This window comes from Lutjanus erythropterus, chromosome 8 (genome assembly GCF_056507025.1).
Source record: "Lutjanus erythropterus isolate fLutEry1 chromosome 8, fLutEry1.hap2, whole genome shotgun sequence".
Lineage (NCBI taxonomy): Eukaryota > Metazoa > Chordata > Actinopteri > Lutjaniformes > Lutjanidae > Lutjanus > Lutjanus erythropterus.
Window position 1 is genome coordinate 29,356,957 of NC_139324.1, and position 23,656 is coordinate 29,380,612.

Here is a 23,656-nt window from a genome sequence, read left to right on the forward strand (position 1 = left end):
TTTTCCTGTTTGATGTTAATTATAGTTCAAATAAATGTTGAATATTTGCTGAATGAATTAATGTGTATTTATGAGTTGTAAAAACTCAATAATCTTTTAGAAGCACTAAATGTTTCTAACAGTTAAATTAAGTGATATCGATATCTTGTTGTCGTCACATAAAATCTTGCACATTGTCTTGTGCTCCTGCAGTGTTCCTGCAGCCTGCCTGAGCTTCCTTGACTCAGGAGAGGAGGGGGCAGGGGGAAACAACTTGCTTCAACCATAAATTGTATATTAAATAGTATTTCAACTTATTTAATATACAGGTTATGGCTCCAACTCCCTATTTGTACTGCAGTACCCATTTTTGGACACACAAATGCAACATATTCCTTCATTAAGTTTTATGATCTATAATCTTATTAATTTATTCACCTGTTTTCTTCATATATCTTTTGTGCATGCTTATTTTTTATGTAAGTAGAATAAAAGGAACTCCAACAGCATCTTATTTTACAACCCTGTGTTGTAAAATAATCCATAAAGTCACGTAGGGTGGCCGCTCAGATTTCAGGGGTGGCCAGAGCCTCTCATCAGCCCCGCCCTCAAGGAATGCCCCCTGTTTCACATTCAGACATTTTCCTGTCCAGATCATAAATCACAAAGATTAACTCTGAAGTGTTATTTTTGGATGAAATGTTCAGTGACTTTTAAGGTCAGGCTGCGACCTTATATTTTGAAACCGCAGCCATGTGGCTCTCAGAGCAAAGAAACTCTCAGTCTAAAAGCCTGTCTGTCTAAAACCTTCAGCTAAATGGAAAAATCTGTTTTGATGTAAACAGCAAAAAATGACAAAAATCTCCAAAATGATCAGCAATGACCCGTGCGGTTAAGCTCGCATGTCCCCGAGGATATCCCCTGAGAGACTTTATCTTCTTTTACGCCAATAGGATTTATCACTTTTTCCAAAAATACTTGTAGAAATACAGTACAGTTTGTTTTTGTAAGGATATCTGTGTGCGTATACATTTATACTAGAGCTTGACCAATACTGGATTTTTGGGGCTGGTGCCAATACAATACAAATATTCAAGAATAGGGAGTTAAAAAAATTCTATAATCAATATATATAATATCCAATGACATCAGGGCACTGAGACACTACTTTCACTGGTAGTTTTACTAATTATAAATAACTATGATTTTAAAAAAAAACGCATATAGAACAAAATATATAAATGTATATTAAACTTGAAAGAATCAAATATGCATAAAATTCTGCCAATACCTGGGCAATATACAATATTACATTGCATAAGTGTTTTCCTGTTTTTTCTAGAGCCGCAAAACAGTAAAATTATGTAATTTTCTGAACTTGCCAGACTGTTCTACCTGTACAGTACCTATCATTTGCTTTCACCCACTTTGTTATTACATCCACATGGCTGATGATTATTGGGCAAAACTGAGATTGTGTTAATATTTTGTGAAAGTACCAATAATCATCCCTACAATATCGCTGCAATATCAATATTGAGATATTTGGTCAAAAATATAGTGATTTATATTTTGTCTATGTTGCCCAGATCACCATATGTTTGCACTATTTGAGACTTTACGGTGTTATATGAGGGAAAATGTTTATAACGAGATATATGTTGTATATTACATTCTACAAATATGTTATTATTAATAAACCATATCACCCAGCCATAATGCTGCCTATAAAACTAAAAAAAATAAAAACAATCTGCATTATGTTCTGTAAAAGAATAGAAGTTTTGATACTGGTGTGTCGATAGACCGATATAGCTGTGATAGGCCAACAATGTCAGGCTGATAATATTGGCCAAGCAGTATATCTGTCTTGCTTTGAACAGTCTGTGGCTAACAGAAGAGCATCAGCAACCCACTATACATTTCATTTTAAATAAACCTTAATCTAAATCACAATTTCATTACAACAGATGACCCAGGGTCACTTCTGTCTGGATATGATATATTACAGTAATGCACATCTGTCACAACAGGAATGTTCAAACATAAAATGATATAGCACAAAGTCATAGGACATAAATCAATCATTCCAGTATTGTTCGTGTTATTATTCCGTAAAAGAGCATCATCTTACTGAAGAATAAAAGAACCAGTGACAGCCTCCTGGTTGTGCCTCTTTTCATCTCAGAAAGTAACTTTCACATTAAAGACTGAGTCACATTCTGGCTCACTAAAAATAGATGAATCACATTTTCATCACCATCACGTCTCAGGCTGACATGCTGTCAATCATCTTTTCTAGATAGTCATTTTGTGTTAAGTTTCTGCAGGTGAGCTACAACAGCTCAAAGCTCCACAGGTAGCCTCCTCCTCTGTGGAGACATATTTAACATTTTGCATCTGCCTCCTGAAGAAAGTGTTGCATTTTTAATCACATCTCTCAAATGTCACCATTAGTCTTGTAATAGATTACTGACATGGACCTGTGTGTCTGAAATGAAGTTAAATTGAATTAATAGCGTATCACACATTGATTAAAGCCGACAGCCTGGATAAAAAGGCGTCCTGAAATATTAATCCTCTTAAGTAAATATTAGTCTCCAGAGATCAATAGTCTACTCACCGCCGGCAGCAGCGGCTCTATCTGAGCACCTTGCTCCGTGGTTTCCATCTTCCTTCCTCCTCTCAGCAGTTATCAGAGAGCTGGAGCGCAGACCTCCGCTGTGCGTAATCCCAGCAGGTGTAGCAGTGACTGAGCGACCACACAGCGGTCACATGTTTATAACCACCGTCGGTCAGCAGCTCGGTGTTGATTTGCGCCTCTTTGTGCTTGATCTCCTTCTCCTCTCGTTCATGAAAACATGCGCATCTCTGCTGGCTGACGTGGACGCGTCTCTCCTGACATGTTTAACCTTTGTTTCAGACGCAGAGGTGAGCAGACAACAGAAACAGCCATGTTTTCTGTGTAAAATGTTCTGTGAGGAGTACTATCTGGCTTTGACAGTTATATAACAATTTTATTGTGGTTTTTATTAGACTCTCAGTGGGCATAAGCTTACACACGAAGCACATAATGTTACTACCAACTCTGCGCTGCAGTCTGTTTACTGTTGTCCCCATAATTAAACTACAAAATGCCAAGTAAGAGATTGTGGTACCACTTTACGATTAGACTACCTTTATAAATGACTTATAACCCGTTTATAATTCTTACTAATTAGGTTGTAAACACATTTCAAATCATTAATAAGCTGTTAAAACACACTTGATAAAAATGGCAACAGTGACCTGTTGCTTGCCAAATGTGAGCCCACACTGTTATGCCTCAGATCTCATTGCTTACTTAGCTTACTTTTTCATATTTGTTAATAAGTTAGACGCATTTAACCATCGTCTGCATATATTCAAAAGTTTTCAGGACTTAACATATCAGATTACCACATTCAAATACTAATACGATTTAAGGCAATATTGTTTGCCTCAACATTTTCAGTATTTTTCGCCAGTTATAAATGGCAGCAACTCATTTAAAGATTAATTAATGATAAGCACTGACTGGTTTGTGCCAAGTAGCCAGCCCACAACAATGTATGAAAACTAATAACTTTAACAAGTTTATTAATGATTTCTAAAGTGTTTGCAACATAATTAACAACAAAATTATGAACCATTTATAAAGAATGAATAAAGGTTGTACTTTGTAAAGTGGTACTTATAGTGTATTTGTATAAAATTACTTAAATTGGCTTTTTTTTTTTTTTTTTTTTTTTTTTTTTAATGATTCCTTGGGGATAATGACTTTTTGTTAGAAGACGTCACTCCCATCAAACTTACAAGTGTGGTGCTGCTTATCTGAGACATCACATGACCTGAAAAAGAACTTCAGATGGAAGCAGACATAAACAAGCAGCACACAGTGTGGAAAAAAACTCATTTTATAGGCAGAAACAGGCTCAAATTTAAGATAAAAAGTGATTAAACAAGAAAAAAGTCAAACAGGGACATTTGATCTATTTTATTGTTTTGGGATGTTATGCACTGTAATGATGAACTGTTTGTTTTAACTTTAAAATAGTGTCCTGGGTGCCTCAAACTTTTAATTTGACTGATTTTGAAAAGACAAGTTGAGGTAATTTAATTTTGTTATGATTCGAAACAATTCAACGTTTTGTGGATATTCATTCAGTTGTACTTGACAGAACATGTTCAATAAGTTTAAGATATTTAGTTGAACCAAAACCCTTCAGTCACACTGATGAACATTGCAAATAGATTTGTTTTTGTTTTACATTTTCTCAGTTTGAAAAGTTAGTTCTTCACTTCACACAAAGAGGTTGAATTTATTACATTTTAAGTCTTTCAGTTCAGGAGCTGAATTCAATTTAACCGTCATCGTGATTTGCAGTGTTTTCATTATTCTGAAAGCAAACAACATCTTAAAATATATTAGACAGAACAAGTTTTCTTTATATAAGTTTTCTTCTAACTATAAAATAGAAAGATCTCAGGAGAGTTTTATCTCTTAAACAATGCGTAGGAAGTTAGCTAATATGCTGATCATGTTTCTTTAGAAACTTAATTTAATGAGTTGACCGAACTCTTCAGTGCATCCATTCAACTCATCATTTCAAGTCAGAAGTCTTCAAGTCAGTTAGTTATAAGTTTTGAAATGCTATGAAAATAAATTCTAGAAATGTAATTGACTAGTAAATGTGTGTGTGTATGTATATATAACACTTGTATATAATGAGAAAGCACCAGTTGATTACACTAAATTCCTGTGTTGTTGTTTTTTGTTTACTGTGAGTAATAGGGGCATGCATATGATTTACAATAACAGTACAATAACAATAACAGCATTGTAGCTGAAACCTTTTTTTTGTCACTGGAGTTGTGAGGTTTTTTCAGCAGCAGGGACTCCTTTAACTGATGAAATAACAGTTAAGTATCGCCATCTGGTGTAAATCCACATCCACAGTCGAATCCAGATGCAAACCACAGCACATCTTTCATTTGAGTTGTAAATACAAGTTAGTTTATTAACATATATAATGCTGCCCCTGGATTAGACCGGACTGCATTAGACAGGACTGGACTGGACTGGACTTTACTGGACTGGACTGACCTCATGAGAGCCACATAATGAAAAGCTGTTTGATTACAGGAGAACCTGCATTCAGTTATCGCCATCTGCTGTTTATCCCTGGGAAGGCCTATCACTGACTGTCACACACACACACACACACACACACGTCTTGCTGACAGCTGTGAGCATCTCCTTCACACTGAAATTCCAATTAAGTGCACATTGAGCTTATTATGCACCAGTTTTAATTATATTTTTTTTCCTAACTTCATTACAATAATTTGATATCAGTGTTCAATAATGTTTCAAATGACTCAATTAAAAATCTGATGATTAAAGGATAAATAGGGGCCGAAGCATTCAATCAGCAATTAACCAATCAATTTGGAATTAATTGTTGTAAGATAATTTTTTTTTATTTTTTAAAAAAAAAAACCTGTGTTGTGATGTTTATCCTTACCCCTGTCTTCTGCGGGTCTGTTCTGGTCCACATTTTCACAACACAGGCAAGACTTTCTTTTGATGTGTCACTTCCTTTGGCGAACAGAAAACTTGTCAAATTCACAGTTTTTTCGGTGTAATTATGAAAAAAAGAAGAAAAAGAAAGTTTTCGCCCTCTCAGATTGGCAAACAAAGTCGTTCCGACCAAATGTTGTTGCAACAACCCTTATTGTTGAGTCAGATTGAAGTATGTAACGGCGGCAGATCCATTCGGTCAGGTGCAGTTGTTGACCACCTGGATTGTTTATACAATGACACATAACAGTCTGACCCACAGTGTTTCCTATTATTAGACAGATTTTTTTTTTTTTTAATGTTATTGTTATTGTTGTTTTGTTCAGTTTTCCCTTTGTCTGTGTCGTTTTTGCCACGCGGAAGTGTCATTACAGTAAACGCACGTTGACTTTTGTTGTTGTTGTTGTTGTTGTTGTTGTTGTTGTTGTTTTGTTATGAATTTATTTATTTGTTTTTCTGATTCTGAACCAATCAGTGGCCTGGTGCCCGCGTATGTGACATTATTGTCTCTCTTGATCATAACTGTGGTTATTTGATCATATTGAGATCAAAGTAATATTCGGAGTAACTTCACAGTGTCCTATAACCGATTTAAATTACCGTAAACACGCTCCACATGAGGCGTTCATTAAAATACAGCTAAACAGTGCGCCACCTTTCCCCTGCAAATGTTTGTCTGTTTTATCATTTTAATAGGGACATGACATTAATTTAAAAAGAAATAAAATCTTACTTGTCCTTATGATAACATCATTTATTACGTTTCAATCACATTACAGCAGATACAGAGATTTTTTCACAACAGCATAGCATACAGGCTATGAAAAATAAGCGGCTGAAATAAATAAATAAATAAGTAAATAAATAAATAAATTTTAAAAAAGACTCTAAGTCTACATTACCAACATGTATAACTTATTTAACCACAGGTATCATGAATGTAGCAGTGATCATAAACTTTTGGTAGCCTACAGCTTTGATAAAGTACAAAATACATATTTTTTTCCACTGACAGGGGTTATTATGCCAGTATATGCTACACAAGAACATTTTCATGTACAGATTCTCGATATCTTTCTTTACTAAAACAGTTTAGGCTACTGAACAGAAGAGGGTTTTTTAAACACTACTTATGAATTAATCTATTTTGTGTACATCCAATCACTATCACCGATATTATGTACATTATATTCATAATTACAGTGTTTTCTTACTTTAAAAGTGTAGAAACAAGGCGCCCAAACCCCATGACAGAAGAGAGCAGTCAGAAGTGGAAGAATTTACATTTTTTTGGCCATTAACTGTGGAGGTGACAGTCCTTTTCATATTTTTTATTGATTAACCTGTCGATAGATAGATAGATAGATAGATAGATAGATAGATAGATAGATAGATAGATAGATAGATATGTTTTTCATTGTTTTAACTGTGAGGATAGAAACTGTAATAACCAATGTCCTTTGTGCAGTTTTTCTCACACTCCCTGGGTGTCAGCAGCTCAGATTTTAGCGGGGACACTGTCTCTGAAACCGGCGTGGCAGAAGGTGAGATCCTTCTCCTTTTGGCCTGTTCAAAGATCCCAGAATCGCTCGAGTCGATGGACTTAATGGAGGACGGCGTCTCTATCCAGTTCGACTCTGAGGTCATGTCTTTGGGTTTGGCCTCCTCCGAGGCGCCGATGGGTGACCTCTCTGTCGGGATGGAGTCTCCCTCCTCGGACAGGTAGTTGGTGCCCGCCCTGCTGCCACCGATAGAGTTAGTGGGCCAGCAGGAAAAGACCGAGCTGGATTTGCTGTTTACGCCACAGTACTGCGGCGGCGTGCGTCCTCCCCAGCCTGACGGGTCTGCGTAATAGCCAAGAGGCCGGTTGGAGCAGCCCGCCGTCGGCAGGGGAAGAGCCTTCACTCCGGCCGCTGCGTAGGACAGCAAGGTGGCCGCGTTACCGGCGAAATCAGCGGCGTCGTATGCCGAGGCAGCAAAGTCCAGTCGGTTGTTGGCAGGGGTGACAAACCATCGCTGCGGGGGGGTGGCAACAGTGGGCTCCTCGCTTTGCTGCGGGGATAGCAAGCTGTTGCCGAGTGGGACGCTGCGCTCCGTGCCAGGACCAGTCCCCATGCCAGGGTGAAAGCGAGATTTGGCATAAGTGCTGACAAATTGGTCCTGCAGGAAAGAGCTAGGCATGGCATATCTCGCACCCGGCACGATCTGTGAACGCGGAGAGTCACCCGGTGATGGAGTTAGGCGGTCGATGTCGCAGCCTGTGTAGACACTGAAAAGATGGAGGGAAAAACAGAGAAACAATTCAGTTATCAAACTGTGCGCTGTGGCCGGGTCTCTATAAATCAAAGAAATGTAGGTCAATGTCCATTTCATCACTTTAAAGCTACTGTAAGGAGTTTTCAACTGCTATAAAACGGTCTTAATTTATTACTAATGTGTCTATATGATCTATACAAGTTAATGGGAATATTTGTAGAAAAAAAATCGGCTATTTATGTACAATTATTCTTAATTTCTGCCACCGGGTCGGTTTCTCCTTGAAATCAAATGAAACGAGTCTGTGTTACAATTAAAGTTAGTCAGTCATACATTACCTAGTTAAAATGAAACAAGGGTTTTTTTTTTTTAATTCAGATAATTGTGTTTTTTACCCCATATTTTGTGGTTATTATGGTGGAAATATTACTGCTTTTGTCCTGCTTTTACCTCCATAATTAACGAAATATGAACGTTCCCTGTAGAAGCTTTAATTAGAAGAGTCTCACATGTGAGATGTGAACATTTCTAGAGATTATCGCAGGGTTTCGACATTTATGAAATTAAATCGAATCTCTATGTTTGTGGAATGTTTCGAAATATTGGCCTAATACAAAGAAAAACATCGATGAAGTTACGTTGCCAAAAGTTATTGCTTTGTGCAGGTGTTTCCTATCTGAATTTGACGGATCGATATTAAAATTGCTCGTCAATGTTCACTTAAGACAGACTGAACTCATATAAATGAGAAATACTGTCATCAACAGACAATGACGGGAACAATTTTAATGAATATTTGGATAGTGATGTTAATTATTTGTCAAATATTTACACGGCACTTCTGCCTATTAAATAATAAAAAAAAACCTTGCTTTAATTTCAATCAATTCAAAAGTACAACACCACATATTTTCGGGCCAATTTTCGATTGATTTTAGCCTCCCTCTTATTCAGATAATAATTCATTAAATATTAAGCAGAATTATGAGAGAGCATTCATTTTTTAATACGAGGTAACCTGACTGCTGATTATGAGTTTTTATGGATTAAAGTGACAGAAGCATGCAACAAAACAGATGCAACAATAAACAAAATTACTATCAAATGTCCAAAAATAGGAAGAAGAAATAAAATCTTACGTGTCATAGTTGTCCCGAAATCCTTTAGCAAACGGATTGTGGTCAATTTTCAGTTGCGTAATCTGTGAAAAAAAAAATGTACTGATTAGAAAACAAAGGCTTGTGTTTACTGAAGCGTCAATCTCAATAATAATGTTTCGTGTTATTACTTATTTATTATTACTTATTTGGGCTTAATTTCTGTGAGAAATTGTGCCAACAGGTGAAAAGTAATTCCACCTCAGCTTCTTGCTACAATTTGAGCCTTTTTCCTTCAATCCAATTAAAATCCGCATCCTTCCTCTTTGTTTCAAAATAAATAAAATTATTATTTTTAAAAAATGTGGAAAATTCTGTCCTTTTTCCTCAATAATAATGAATTTGATAAAAAAATTAACGAGAGGCTTGTTTGGGACGAAATTAGCTGTAGTGTTACTATTAAGATGACGTGAAGTACTCGTACATCGGTATTCTGATAAGCTGTGACGGCGATGAATTGCGTTTCTGTGAAGGTGAAAGTCTGGACTCTTCCTGGTTGGCTGGTGTCCTCTGTCCCATCCTCGTTTACTTCCACCACATGGAGCCTGGGCTGGTACTTGTGGAGAGACTGGAGAACCACCATCTGGAGATTCAATTAAAGACGCACGTCAGAAACTCGGCTTCAAACTTTGGATGAAGGATTGAATCAGATAATAAACTAGTTTAATTCGATCTTATTATTTTATGGCTGTTGTTGAGCTGTAAATGATACTGGCAGTAAGATAATAAACCACTCCAAGTGGGAAATGAATAATTAGGCTGTGCAATAAACAAGGCAGAAAAGTAAACGGGGGAAAAAAACAAATGACTAATAATAAATCACACAAATTATCAAAAACACTATCATTTAAGCATAGGATATGATGTTGCATTACCTGCCCCGTGTTGTTGGAGGCACCTTTGTTGTTCGTAAGCTTTAGCTTCCCAAATGATATTTCCTGACGCATCCAGTGCGCACCGGTATTTGGAGAGTCCGGGTGCATATAAACCCTATTTCCTAAAAAATAAAAAAACGCAAAAATACGGATAAATAAAATGTATGCTTTATTATTTAAAATAAATTCACTTGCCAATAATTTGAAATCAGATTTTTTCACCATATGCAATGACCAAAATATATCAAAGCAAGCATATATGGAATTAAAAACGTAAATGTGAAATAAATGTGGGAATAGTAATAATAGGCCTACCTATTACATTTGTGTCCGCTTTTCCACATGGCACCCACTTGCCTCCTTGAAACCGCCAGTGATTTGGATCAGCAAGTATTACATCCACAAATATATTGTAGTGAGCAGTTGGGTCGAGGCCAGAAATGTTGAAGCTTAAAAATGGGAACATTCGTCTGTGGAAAAATAAAGGAAGACAGATTTAGAAAATGCCTCTCATAATGAAAATAAATAAATAAATACATTTAAAAAAGGCTGAAAAATCAGATTAGATTCCCTGATTTTTTTTTCCCTTGGTGTGATATCAAGCCTATTCTCGTTTTTATTTAAATTCGATGATCAATTTGGATTCAGAGATCAATTTTGAACTTTCGGACAGAAAATCTTCGGTGATGTCGCCATAAATCGATTAATTCTGGAGGTGTGTGACAAAGAGACGAGCCGCACTTACCGTCCTTGCTTTGTGATGATCATCTCTGTCTGGTGTCTGTGAAACTTGAGCCACAGGGCCCTGTTGCACAGATACACCTGCGCTTTCCCCGGAACCAGTCCTGCCTGCGCGGTGGAGAACTGGTAAAAAGCCCCTCCTTGGTACGTGTGTCCATACTGTTGCGCGTAAGGGTAGCCCGCTGCCGGGTAGCCTTGCGGGGAAGTGTTGGTCAGAAGGCTGTTGTAAGCTCCATTAGTTATGACCGGGTGATGGGCCATGTAGCGGCTGGGACTTCCAATAGAGAAAGCCGGGTGCGCTGGTCCATGCTGGCTCGGGTACGGGAACATGGCACTGGGAGCTGCTGAGACTGACTGCGGCTGGGTGGATGGAGAAAAGATGCACCTTTCTCCTGCAGATCCATCGAAATTATGACGGATGTCAGAGACTCCGTGAAGATCAGGAGAGAGTTTGCCCCTCTGGACGTCCCCTGATGCGTCCTTGGAGTCGGGAAAATTGTCTGCCTCTGACTGATTCGTCATCTCCCTGGAGTTTTTTTTCAGAGGTGAACTTCTCTCCAGGTTGTCACTTGCACATATAATAGGATGGTCCTGCAACGAAAGCTCTGATCCATCGGAGCTCGGAAAGCCACTGCCCACATTCATAAATTTCTTGGAGAGATCACTCGCGGGCGAGATGCAATTCTCGACCTGCATAGCTCAATAGGAAGCCACTATTAGCTCAACATATATCACAAGCTTTTGCACACGCCTTTCCTAATCTAACACTATGAAAACGCCTCGCTACGACTCGAGGTAGGCCAGCCGAAGGCAGCAAATTAGCCAATTGACACCATCCTGCAATCAGGAAGGATTTTCTTTCCATCACTCTGCCTGCTCTGCTAATGAAACAAGTATTGCGATTGGTTAACTCAAGGCTGTAATTTAATTAGACAGCTCTTAATTAGGACAATCTGTGGAGCGCTGTGAGCAAAGTGATTTGTTTGTAGTGTGACACGGGCCTATATTTGAAACATATGGACTACGACTTTTTCTTCTAATTTATATGTGCAAAACACACAGAAAAATAAAGATAAAAACGCATAACGTGCACAAAGATTGTTTTCTGCTGTCAGCCGTGACGTCCTCTGCGTTATTTACCTATTTATCCGCGTTATTTACCTATTTATGCGCCATGAGTGCCAAAGTATGTCTGCCGAAGGAACCAAGATATATTATTAACACGCCAAAAATGACAGTCCATGACAGGCAGTGCATCTGATGCCTTAAAATGTTTGTGATATAGCGTGAAATCATGGCGTCCCACTGAAGATGTGTTTATGAGTCCCAGTGCTGGTAAATATTTTATGCCCTATAAAGTTATGAACCAGCGGGCTGATAACAGGGCTGCTGCTGCTGCTGCCGTGACAAATGCATCCCACAGAAAGTAAAGGATGTTTGGGACTGCTGATTTACGATTAGAATTTTTATATATTTTAATAATGTCTTGAAGAAGTTATTGGAAGAATTGGAGGCTCATTAAAACTCATATTAAGTGACAGGTTATAGCTACATAATGAGATCTGCCTAAGGAAAAAAAAAAAGGAAGGCATTTCTCACGAAATTACGTTCAACTAAAGATCAAGTTTGATGTCAGCAGGCCTCTGAGACAATTAGAACAAAAAGCTAAGTTTGTTGTTAGTTCAGTGAATAACAATTAAAATAGACAAGCTCATGTAGAAGTATGAAAATGTTCCATCATTTAATTAGACCTTTTCAAAACTACCTCAAATCCCCACTGCAGTATAATAAAACTTCAGTCAGGATGATGCAAAATAGAGCTGGGAAATATATCGATATTACATCAATATCATAATATGCGATTGATTATTTTTATTGAGTTTGGATGTTATGATATTGTATAAGTCTAGCTGGTTTGAAAGGCTGTATTACAGTAAAGTGACTGTTCTAACATAGTTGCATTTACCCACTTAGTCATTATATCCACATTACTGATGATTAATTATCAAAATTTCATTATTTTAATAATTTATGAAAGCACCAATAGCCGTCCAGTCATCCCTACAATACAGGGATGGAAGTAACTAAGTATTCCTGCTCAGATTACTGTAATTAAGTCATTTTGGGGGGTGTTTGCACTTTTCTGAGCATGTCATTCAAGACTTTAATGTTACTCGTATTTAAGTATTCATCACACTATGACAGTGGTTCTCAAATAGAGGTCTGGGGTCACTCCAGGGGTCCATGGCATTCTACCAGGGGATCCGCAAAAAGTTTTCAGATTAATTTTTATTGTATATCATATAAAATCACTTCTATTTTATATATGCAGTAAGAGTGAAAATACACTCTCTTGATGCGTGTGAATGTACGTACAGCTGCAACTAACAATTATTTTCATTGTCCAATCATCTGTCGATTATTTTCTCGATTAATTAGATTAGATGTTTGGTCTATAAAATGTCAGAAAATGGTGAAAAATGTTGATCACTGTTTCATTAAGTCCAAGATGATGTCCTCAAATGTGTTGTTTTTTGTACAACCCAAAGATATTCAGTTTACTGTCACAGAGGAGTAAAGAAAACAGAAAATATTCCCATTTGAGAAGTTGAAATCAGAGAATTTTGACTACTAATCGATCATTAAAATTGTCAGTGATTAATTTAATAGGTTTCAACTACTTGAGGAATTGTTGCGACTCTATATGAATATTACAGGTATTCTAAGTTGACATGATGCAAATATTCTTAATACATGTCTAATATCTTTCTCTTTCTCAAGTGTTGTTCTATTATCTATATTGTAAGGGCTCCTTACCTGAGAAAAAAATTAATAACCTCCAATATCCAAGCCTTTCATCTGCATTTTTGTAGCCAACAAGGCTAAACGCACCAACGAAAAACATGACATATGGATGAAGTTGAATGCTAATAACTAATTTTTAACACCAGTAGTTTTACATGTAGTTAAGAAATGTTTCAGTAATGTAACGGTAGCCTACACAAGATACAACAATAACAACAACAATAAGACTGAAAACCACTACAGACATTAGACAGAAGCAAAAGAGAATATGTATGCTGTATAAAGCATGTCTCTCTACACTGTAAAAAAAAAAAAAAAAAACAGGTTGAGGTAAGTTTGTAAGGATTCAAGCTCTGGTCAAATAAACCATATATTAATTTACTTGTACTTGTGCAAACATGTTCAATAAGCTTAAGGTACTAAATTGAACCAACAACTGCTTAGTCACGCTTCGGAGCATTACAAACAGATTTGATTTCTTTTTACATTTTCTCTGTTTGAAAAGTTCTGTTCAGTTCTGAATTTCACAAAAAGAATTTACAGCTGCAGCCTCTGTAAAAGTGCTGCCAGTGAATTTATTAAATTTTAAGCATAAGTGAGAAGATTTAATGAGTTAATTGAACTTTGTGCTTCTGACTTAAAAACTTAAAAACGGACTTGTGTTTACAAGGTGTAAATTGTTCTGAAAATAAACACTAGAAATTTTAAGTTTAATTAGCTTGAACAAATAAAAGTTGTGTAATTATGTTAAGTTGATCTGAAAAGATTAGTAGATTATGCTACATCCCGGTGTGATTTTTACAGTGTAGACAAAACATATGAATACACAGCAGTCCAGTGCAACATCAACATTGGTCTGTGTGGCTAACGTTAGCAGTTTGTCTCTGTAGCTAACGTTAGCAGTTGATCTGTGAAGCTAACGTTAGCAGTTGGTCTGTGTGGCTAACGTTAGCAGGTGAACTGTGAAGCTAACGTTAGCAGTTGGTCTGTGTAGGTAATGTTAGTGGTTGGTCTTTCCTGCAAAATGTTTCTTTAAATTAGATGTTGATACATAGATACAAGAAAGTTTAAGTTTAATCAACTTGAATAAATAAAACATGTATATCTACATCAATAGTACACTAAATTCCTGTTGATAAAACATTACAAAACACCTTTCAATAGGCAGTAGTTTAGTACAACAGCAACACCAGTCTGTGTAGCTAACGTTAGCAGTTGATCTGTGTAGCTAATGTTAGTGGTTTGACTTTCCTGTAACTGCTTCTTTAAATAAGATGCTGATAAATAGATACTAGAAATTTTAAGTTTAATTAAGTTGAATAAATAAAACTTGTTTATTTACATTAAGTTGATAACAAAAGACCAGTTGATTCCACTAAATTCCTGTGTGATTTTTACAGTGTAGACACAAAAATTGAAACACATTTCAGTACAACATCACTGACTACAACCACAAAAATTGAAAATTTCCACTTCACTGAGCAACTTTTGGTTTAGTTGTACTGCAGCGTCATTAACCAGTAAGTGTGCATTGTACAATCTGAACCAGTCAAGGTTAAGAGAGGACCGATTGAGCCCTATTTCAGAGGCGGTTACTTACATCCATGAGTTTGTATCTCTAATGAACAGCCATGAATCTCTGAAGCTAACAAGAAGGGTCATTACAGTAGGGCTATAGGGTCCAGCAATCTATTCCTGTGAAACATACAAGCACAGGCTTGTCTGTGCCCAAGCAAAGGAGGCCACTCTCTGCTCTGCTCATTACAGGATTATGGTTCACTTCCATCACTGGTCTTTAATAAGCAAAATGGGCTTGTTTTTCTTTTTCCCCCTGAACAAGCCAATTGTTGAACACCCATGCAGCAACTCAATTTGTTTCCCCAGGTGCTCTGGTGCCTACATTTATGAGACTGAGTCCTCTCTTTCTATTGGCTCAGATTGCAGCTAGTGGACATAACCAAAGAGGAGGGGGGGGGGGGCTGATTTGTTGATGCCCGTGGCCAGACTCGTCCCTTGGGGAGACAGCATAGTGCAGGTTAGGATCTCTGCCACCACCAGCCTTGTACAAACCCCCAATTGACCAGCTGAGCTTAATACACTGGATCCCTATTAGCAATATTTATGCTATTTCTACTCCAAAATGATTCTACTTTTTAACTTAAATTCTAATAAGCAAGGTTACTTTAAAAATGTACTCTGATACAATTACTAATTATTAATTAAAAATGCACTTAGTAACCTAATCCAAGTATTAGAGTATTACAGTAATATAACGTGATTACTTTTGGATTACCTCAATAGCAAATATAGTGAATTTGTTAAACCTAATAGGATGTTTTATGTTTATTGTTAGGTTTATTGTTTGCTATAGCAGTAACTCTGTGCATTTGTTATTTCTGCTATTCATACTTAACACTCAAACTTAAAGTGAATGACAAGAATTATCTCCCGCACACAATCCTGGTCACCAGCATCACCACCTACAGTCCCAAAATGTTTTTTAGTAGTCGTAGTAATATGCTGTAGTACTGACATGATAGCTAGTAGCTAACTGGATTTCTGTGTAGCCAACCTTAACGGATAGCCTGTGTAGCTAATTCAGCAGCTGATCTGTGTAGCTAATGTTAGAAGATAATGTGCGTAGCTAATGTTAGCAGTTTGTCTTTGCAACTAACATAAGCAGTAGGTCTGTGTAGCTAATGGTGTGTTAAGATGCGACCAGTTTACAAGATGAGCCCATTTGAACGCACTCCTCACTTTGTGTTCATGACTTTGTGAATTGGAAGCTTTTTATTAGTTCTGAGCCAGTTTTATTCACGATTGCCCTGTCATGATAACAAGTTCCATTTGAATGCAGCATAATGCTAGTGGTTTGTGTAGTCATTGTAAGCATTTGGTCTGTGTAGCTAAGGCTAATGTATGATGTAGCTAACATTAGTTGTTGGTGTAGCCAGTGTTACCGATTGGTCTGCGTAACTCACATTAGTGGTCAGATTAGCTAATTTTAGCAATAGCAAATGTTAGCGGTTGGTCTTCATAGCTAACGTTAGGGATTGGTCTGCGTAGCTAACATTAGGGTTTGGTGTAACCAGTGTTAGCAGTTCATCTATGTACCCAACATTAGTGGTTAGCAATTGTTCTGTGTAGCCACATTGGTTTGTGTAGCTAATATTTGCGGATGGTTTGTCTAGCTCACATTAATGGTTGGTTTGGCCAGTGTTAGTAGTTAGTCTCTGTAGCTTACATCAGAGGCTGGTGTAGCTAACATTAATGGTTGGTGTAGCCAATGTTAGCTGTAGTTAATGTTTGCAGTTGGTGTAGCCAAGTTTTGTGGTTGGTAGGTGTAGCTAAAGTTAGCAGTCGTTCTGTGTAGCTAATGTTAGCAGTTGTTCTGTGTAGCTAATGTTAGTGGTTCCTCTGTGGAGCTAACTCTAGCAGGTGGTACGTGATGCTAATGTGAGCAGCTGGTCTGTGTTGCTAACATTAACGTGTAGCTAATGTTAGTGGCTGATCTTTCCTGTAAATGTTTCTTTGAATTAGATGTTGAGTTCTTGGATAATGGTATATTTTCGCAGCTGAAGGCAGAACTGTCACTGCACTGTGATGTTTTTCCTCTTTCCTGATTTAAATTAAAAAAAAAAAAAAAACAATGAAGAAATTTCCAACCAGTGAAGCATTTTTTTTTCAGTAGAGGCCACTATAATGAAATGATTGTAAGATTAGTTGGTTTCACTGAGACCAGAGTGACGTTGTGAGACCTATGAAGGGTTGTAATGTGTGTGAACTGCACCTGGTAGTATACTGTTTTTATTCTTTATTTTAAAATGTTTTTTTTTTATAGTTTTTTTTCTGTAACTTTTTTGTATTTTGTATCCTAATTACGTATCCTATTACATGTAATCTGTTAGTCTCCATGCCTGCTAATAAATTCTTCAGTAATCTGTGAAAACACTACACACACACACACACACACACATATATATATAAATATATATATACATACATACATACATACATACATACACACATGCATATATGTTTAAAAAAATACTTCTGGTTCGTGTTCACTTGAGCATAAAACAATGTGCTTTTTCTTTCGAGCGCTGTATCACCTTTTTTTTATTGTTGTGCCAAAGAAATCTGCTTGCCACCTGGGTCTAATCTAATCAATGTGAATGACAAGGAGAGAAAAAGCCTGAAAGTGAGCACCAGCTTAGGGACTTTACCTAATGCCCAGCACTGTCACTTCAATGATATGATCACAGCACACAAAATGACAACAAAATTATAGCCAGCAAGGATATGGGGACATAGTGTGCTACTCCAGTCAGGTGAAATTGCTTTTTCCGACTATGAAATGGCTTGTCTCTTGTCGGATGGGTAAACATTTCCTTGTCAGGCCAGTAATAAGGAATGAGGCACACTGGGCTGAACTAAGAGGATAGAGCCAAGGTTATTTGGGATTCATGACAGGTAGTGGCTTATATTACAGCAGCACTAAAAATTTCATGGGAATGCATTTAAGATGGCCTTTAAGTTATTTATATGTTGTTTGCCAGACGTCACATTGCAATTTCCATCAATAAATCAAAGTGAAGTCTTCCCTTTCTTCTGGCTTTTTGATTAAAAAGGAAAAAAAAAAGACAAAACCTGTATTTACCTTAAGTCTTTAATTAACTAGCCTGACTAATCTGGTCAACAGTGGTGGTGCTTTGTGCAATGATAACATAACTAATGCCCCCTGTGGTTTGCTGCCATCAGTGATCTGCTCTGTCAGAGGGAATCAGGGTGCTCTCTGACAGAAAAGACAGCTGGAGGCCTGCTAAGGGGCGGAGTGGACAGTTGTGGCTTTTAAACCCTTATTAGGCGTCCTCCCTGGACACGCAGAGACACGCGTCTACGCAGAAGTGCACTGCTACACCTGCTCATTATTGATGGCCTTTAAGGGTCGCTCAGCCAGACCAGACCCAAACCGTGATTCTTTACCACAAAGCTCACTGCAAATTAGCCTCAGGACAGGTGATCAGGATGTTCAATGGAAAAACAAGTGACATGACTCCTTAATAACTGATTCACCCAAAGCAAATATTTATACACGTGCGAGTACAATAAAAGAAAACAGAAATTCTGGCTTATTAAGAGCCAACAATTTAATCCTGTATTTCTACAGTATGTACCCATTTAAACACATTTTTTGCCAATAAAATTTAGCTTTTATAACATTTTGCGGAAACACGAAAGACAGAATAACACATAAATATATTTGTGAACTGCATTATTCGAATTCATTTTTAATATTTTGTACCATTTGTTTCACAGTGCATTTATTCACAGTTATTGTTTTGTGATCTCACTGCATACCGCTCACATTCATTACATGTTTTCAATTATTATCATTATGATTATTCAATATGCAGCCTTTTGCAAGTTCCAAACCACAGTCCTGTGTTTGAGATCATTAATTTGATATTCCTGCACCAGGGTAAAGCACATGTTGTCGTAAGTTATTTTTATCTTTCCGTCTTTCTATTCCTGTCAGTTGTTTCTACATCACAGGACAATGACAGTAGGGTAATTAACACGCTCCTATATGGAAATAATAATTCTATGGGAGAATGAACCATGTGTTCTAACTTCAAAACACTAGAATTATGTAAATGCAGATGATGGTATAAAAGAAGTATTAGTAGGGGTATTTCAATTAAATGTATTTAACTAACTAATTTTTTCATTGTTTTTTTTTTTTGTATATTTGTATATCGAGTATTATGTATATTGTATTTGTATATGTGTTTTTTGCTGGGCAGAAAAAATAAGATGTTATTTGTAACAAAATACATGTCTTTGTGTATTTGAAATATTTAATATGTATGATTTAATGTGTCATTGTATTTTCAAATAAGATGCAGTTTTATCCTGAGGTTTAAACTGTAGAAAAATAAAAATTAGCCTGGTCACAGTCTTTGGCTGAATCGTGTGACGTGTCCTGTTAGGTGCAGCAACACACTCATTGCGAACTACTGAATTTCATTTGTGTTCCTCATTACCAGAAAGTTGAGGAAAGCTGCTTTGATGTTTGGTGCAAACTTCTGCTCAGATAAAGATATTTAATAAAAATATGATAATATATTTCATGCTAAGACAAGTTTACTGAATGGGGGGCGGGCTTCAGTTTCAAAATAACCATATTTTTGCAAGAATTAATGACACTGATGAGGTAAAACAATAAATATATTGTCTTTGTAATGTTTTCTAATTGAGCATATGTCAAAAAGTTTGAGCAAATTCTGTTTTATTCATGTTTTACACAGCATCCCGACTTTCTTGGAGTCGAGGTTGTATATTTATGTCACATAATATGACAAGTTGCGCTCACAGAGCTCTGCTGGCAAGATGATGCCAATCTTTGTTCACAACATACCATTAAAATAGTTTTAGCAAATATAATTTAATATGTAAGGAAACATGTATGTATAAAAAACATATTTCACAGACAATATATAAATAGCAAGGACTTGAATTCACTCTCCTCAGTGGTACATTAAACACATGGTTAACATTGTGAAACTGTCACAGTTTGGTTAGATTTGGGCACCAAAAATGCTTGTTTAGGTTTAGGAAAAGATCACGATTTGGGTTAAAATAAACACGTCATGTTTTGTAAGTGGCGTCACTTATGAAATGTAACTTAAAACTTTATGTAAGGCTGACTTTTGGTTTCATAAACCCCGGTCTCCCAAGTGAAAGTCCTGTGTTTGACGCATCCCTTTGTCGTTTTTTATACTGTTCCCATCATAATTACTACGGCCACTAGAGGTCGCTACTCAACAATTAACATATAAAGGCTGCTCGCACAGACGGCCTGTATATGGGTGGCTTTTTTTTTAAATTTTATCTACAGCTGCTACAAGGAAGTTTCCTATTTTGTTGATTTTGGAGGCCCCCGTGGACAAAAGCGGTAGTGTTTGCTCTGCCATATTCACAAAATATAACATCAGAAATACAATTATCTTAATAGAAATCTACTCTTGCTTTGTTTTAACTGGCGAATGCACCACTTTGCCTGGGAAAGTGTAAAGTCAGGCTCATTTCAGCTTAGTTCAAGGAGAATCTGACCAAATGATAGACATTGAAAATAACTGAAATGGCCAGTCTTTTCTCTGATGGTCTTGTTTGCTTATGTGCTGTAGAAGTATCAGTAATAAATTGAGACTGCTAAATAACCACTTAAAAACTCTTTGTAGTAATTTTAAATGCATTTTCTATACCAGTATTTTGTATTTATTTAAATACATTTGATGAGCAAGTATTTGTAAGATAATTTTGATTGATTTGCGACCATCTCTGTGTAAAATTCACACATGATTACAACTATATAAATGTGTGAATTTTGTCTCATAACAATTCTGTAGCAAAGTAACACTTGTGAAATACTGCAGTCCCCCCTGAGAGTATAACAGCTTCATGCCCTCTGATGTGTATAATTTGGGTTAACAAATGTAGAGGATGTAATGTCAGGAATCACAAAGTTAGTGTGAGAGCTAATGTCCCTACGAAAAACTTCTTTTATCACCTGCTACTGACCTGTTATCAACTGTTTGGTTTGATGCTAGTCTCTTTAAAATTTAAAGAGCCTGTGTGACCCGCCGAGTGCAGTTGGGGTTTGTGACCATTTTGTTATTTCTGCTGCCATGCACTGTCACACGTGTGCAAGTGAAGAACATGGCCACTGTCCCCAGTAAGCCCACGGCATGAAAAATTCAGACTAACTCCACTTTTTAAGCCATTTCTGATGAAAAGCACACAGAAATGAAACTGACTTATGCCAAATGAATATCATTGAATCGCTGTGATTGTGAGGCTGATGTTTGTAACTTTGAAATTATTTATAAAACATCAGTTCCATTTTAAGAGTGGCCATGCCATGAAGTGTGCACTCACTCCTCTGAGACTCCTTGGAGGTTTTTCATGAGCACTATCAGCCTCAACCTGAACAATAGAACACAGAAGGCTCCGATCCAGTAACTTTGCCTTTTTTTCTTTTCTCTTTTTTTTTTTTTTTTTTTTTTGATGCAAGCCTTACGTTGCTTAGACAGGATGAAAATAAGCACTAATTACCCAGTCACAGCTATGTATTCTTTAATTGATCGCTAGGTTGACATGATGATGAATGTTTTCTCTTAAAAAAAACAACTCAGAAATACAAGAATTCTGCCTTTAATTACATCCATGATTGACCTGCAACAGAAGTACTTTTGCAATAAAGCACAAATGCAGCACAGATCTCCTGAAAGGACAACAAAAATCTGCCGTTTGAAGAGCAAATATTTGGGGGAGAATAGGAGCAAACAGGCGACAGTCGTGTTACAAGAATAATCTTCATTAAAATCACAGGCAACAACACCAGGCCAACACGCAGCTCATTGGGAATGCAGTGTGAAAAGAGAGGCCCACAGATTATCACTCTACGTAACTCATGTTTAATTTATCCTGCAGCAATATTGTCGAGAGCTCCACCAGTCCAAAAGAACTCGACGCTGATAAAAGCTGGAATAAGAAGACTTTTAGGGAAGCCCAAAAATAACACAGGCTTGGAGTAAAATGTCGCAAAATGGAGAGAGACAACACTTGAGAGTGGAAGCATCAGTGGAGACATCTTCGATATGTTTAGCACAGCTTCACAGCAGTGTAATATAGCTGCTTTAGCATTGTTAATATTTCAAAGGATGGCTTCTAAATGGATAAAGTGTTCACACAACAAACAGACATGATACGCAAAGCTTAACCTTTGGCTCTGATTTGGAGATGTTCCACAAAAAAACCTGCACCTTCACGACTGAACATTAAAGGTTTAATATGTAACATTTTCCCAAGGTAAAAAAAAACAAAACAATGTATGGACTCATATATACATCATCCCCTTTAGTCATCACTTATGATTAGTGATGGTTAGGGTTGTGGTGCCTGTATTTACTTATTTTCTCATTATTCTAGAGTGCACAGGAGGCTTTACCAACCCAAAACATCAGTATTTGACATCCTGAAAATGAGATTCAACAATTGACTGTCTTTCTGGTGCATTTAAGAGCAGCTCAGATAAATTCTATGACAGAGCACTGTGTAATCCTTAAAGGCATGATATGCAACATTTTCCTAAAAGACAAAACAGAAAAAGAGCGTATAGACTCATACAAAGACAATTCCTTTCAATCATCCCTTATGATTAGTGATGGTTAGGACTGTGGTACCTGTATTTCTTTATTTTCTCATTATTTTTGCTGTGCTCTGGACGCTTTACTGACCCAAAACTTGAGACAAATGAGACTTTCTGGTGTATTTAAGAAGAGCTCGGACAAATCTTACTGATTCTACATCTAAACCTGGGTTATACAAGTTAAAAAAAAAGCAAAAATTATCTTACATTCTACTATTAAGAAGTAACCCTGAACCGATTTCTCTATACTCTATGGTGTGCTTTTTTCCTCCTCCTCCTCCTCCTCCACCTCCTCCTCCTCCTCCTCCTCCTCCTCCCCATGGCTGAGTGAAATGGAATTGCCTCTCACATTCAAAGACAGCTCTAGGAAGGTGATAATAGAGCTACTCCCTGCTGTCTGCAGGCAGGAAATAGGAAAGTGGCATATGGGGCCAGGAACCAAATAGAGAGGAAATGTGACCAGGCAAGGGAAGGAACTAAAGGAAAGGTTAATGATCAGTTCTGAATTCTACAGGGAAGAGGACCATGTTCCAAGTTGAGAAGAAAAATAAATGTGACATGATTTATGTCTCCACCGCTCACATCTCGGCTGTCACAAACAAACACGTGGAGGGAAGCAGTTTATTTTCCTGACAAACTTTGCAAATCCTATAAAGAAATATATGCAGACATCCGTTTGCTTCCATTAGTGTTTAATCCATACACACACACACACACACACGTGCTACAGGACTGCGTATGTTTAATAAATGGCATTGAGAGGAGAATATATCACACAGTGCCACCATTCACACTGATCAGAAAGACGAGAAATATAGACAGTACCGTATAATAAAGCAATAATCCTCATCTTCACAGCCTCACTATATGCTCCCAACAAGTGTGAACTTACTGGCTGGTGTCCTACCGTTGCCTTTATGGCAGCCGAATACGCTCTCCGGCCTGCAGCGTACTCCGGGAGCCTCCACTCTCGAAATGACCAGGATACTACGCCGCTACACTGGGACTAAATTAGACATTGGACACT

At 37.2% G+C, this 23,656-nt stretch overlaps 2 protein-coding genes across 2 annotated transcripts in view; both read right to left on the minus strand.

The window, feature by feature from the left end:
* Positions 1 to 2,802, minus strand: part of slc4a10b (solute carrier family 4 member 10b) — a 42,918-nt gene extending 40,116 nt beyond the window's left edge. Inside the window, exon 1 of the mRNA XM_084725212.1 lies at positions 2,603 to 2,802. Coding sequence (XP_084581338.1) covers positions 2,603 to 2,650 — 48 coding nt within the window. The 5' untranslated portion in view covers positions 2,651 to 2,802. The remainder of the gene's footprint in view (positions 1 to 2,602) is intronic.
* Positions 2,803 to 6,320: 3,518 nt separating this feature from the next.
* On the minus strand, positions 6,321 to 11,431 carry tbr1b (T-box brain transcription factor 1b). The gene is made up of 6 exons (XM_084725214.1): positions 10,615 to 11,431; positions 10,185 to 10,339; positions 9,870 to 9,991; positions 9,419 to 9,577; positions 8,977 to 9,038; positions 6,321 to 7,850 (listed from the first exon to the last, which is right to left on the minus strand). Exons 1-6 carry the CDS (start codon positions 11,304 to 11,306, stop codon positions 7,004 to 7,006), a joined length of 2,037 nt encoding a protein of 678 aa, XP_084581340.1. The 5' UTR covers positions 11,307 to 11,431; the 3' UTR covers positions 6,321 to 7,003.
* Between the last annotated feature and the right edge of the window lie 12,225 nt (positions 11,432 to 23,656).

What these genes read in the sequence shown, in the direction of transcription:
- tbr1b (XM_084725214.1), bottom strand. Translation starts at nt 11,306, where the DNA reads ATGCAGGTCGAGAATTGCATCTCGCCCGCGAGTGATCTCTCCAAGAAA. An exon ending in AGCGGACACAAATGTAATAG is followed by an intron (nt 9,992 to 10,184) that starts GTAGGCCTATTA and finishes TTTATTTTTTAG; the next exon opens with GAAATAGGGTTTATATGCAC. An exon ending in TTTCGGGACAACTATGACAC is followed by an intron (nt 7,851 to 8,976) that starts GTAAGATTTTAT and finishes CCATCTTTTCAG; the next exon opens with TGTCTACACAGGCTGCGACA.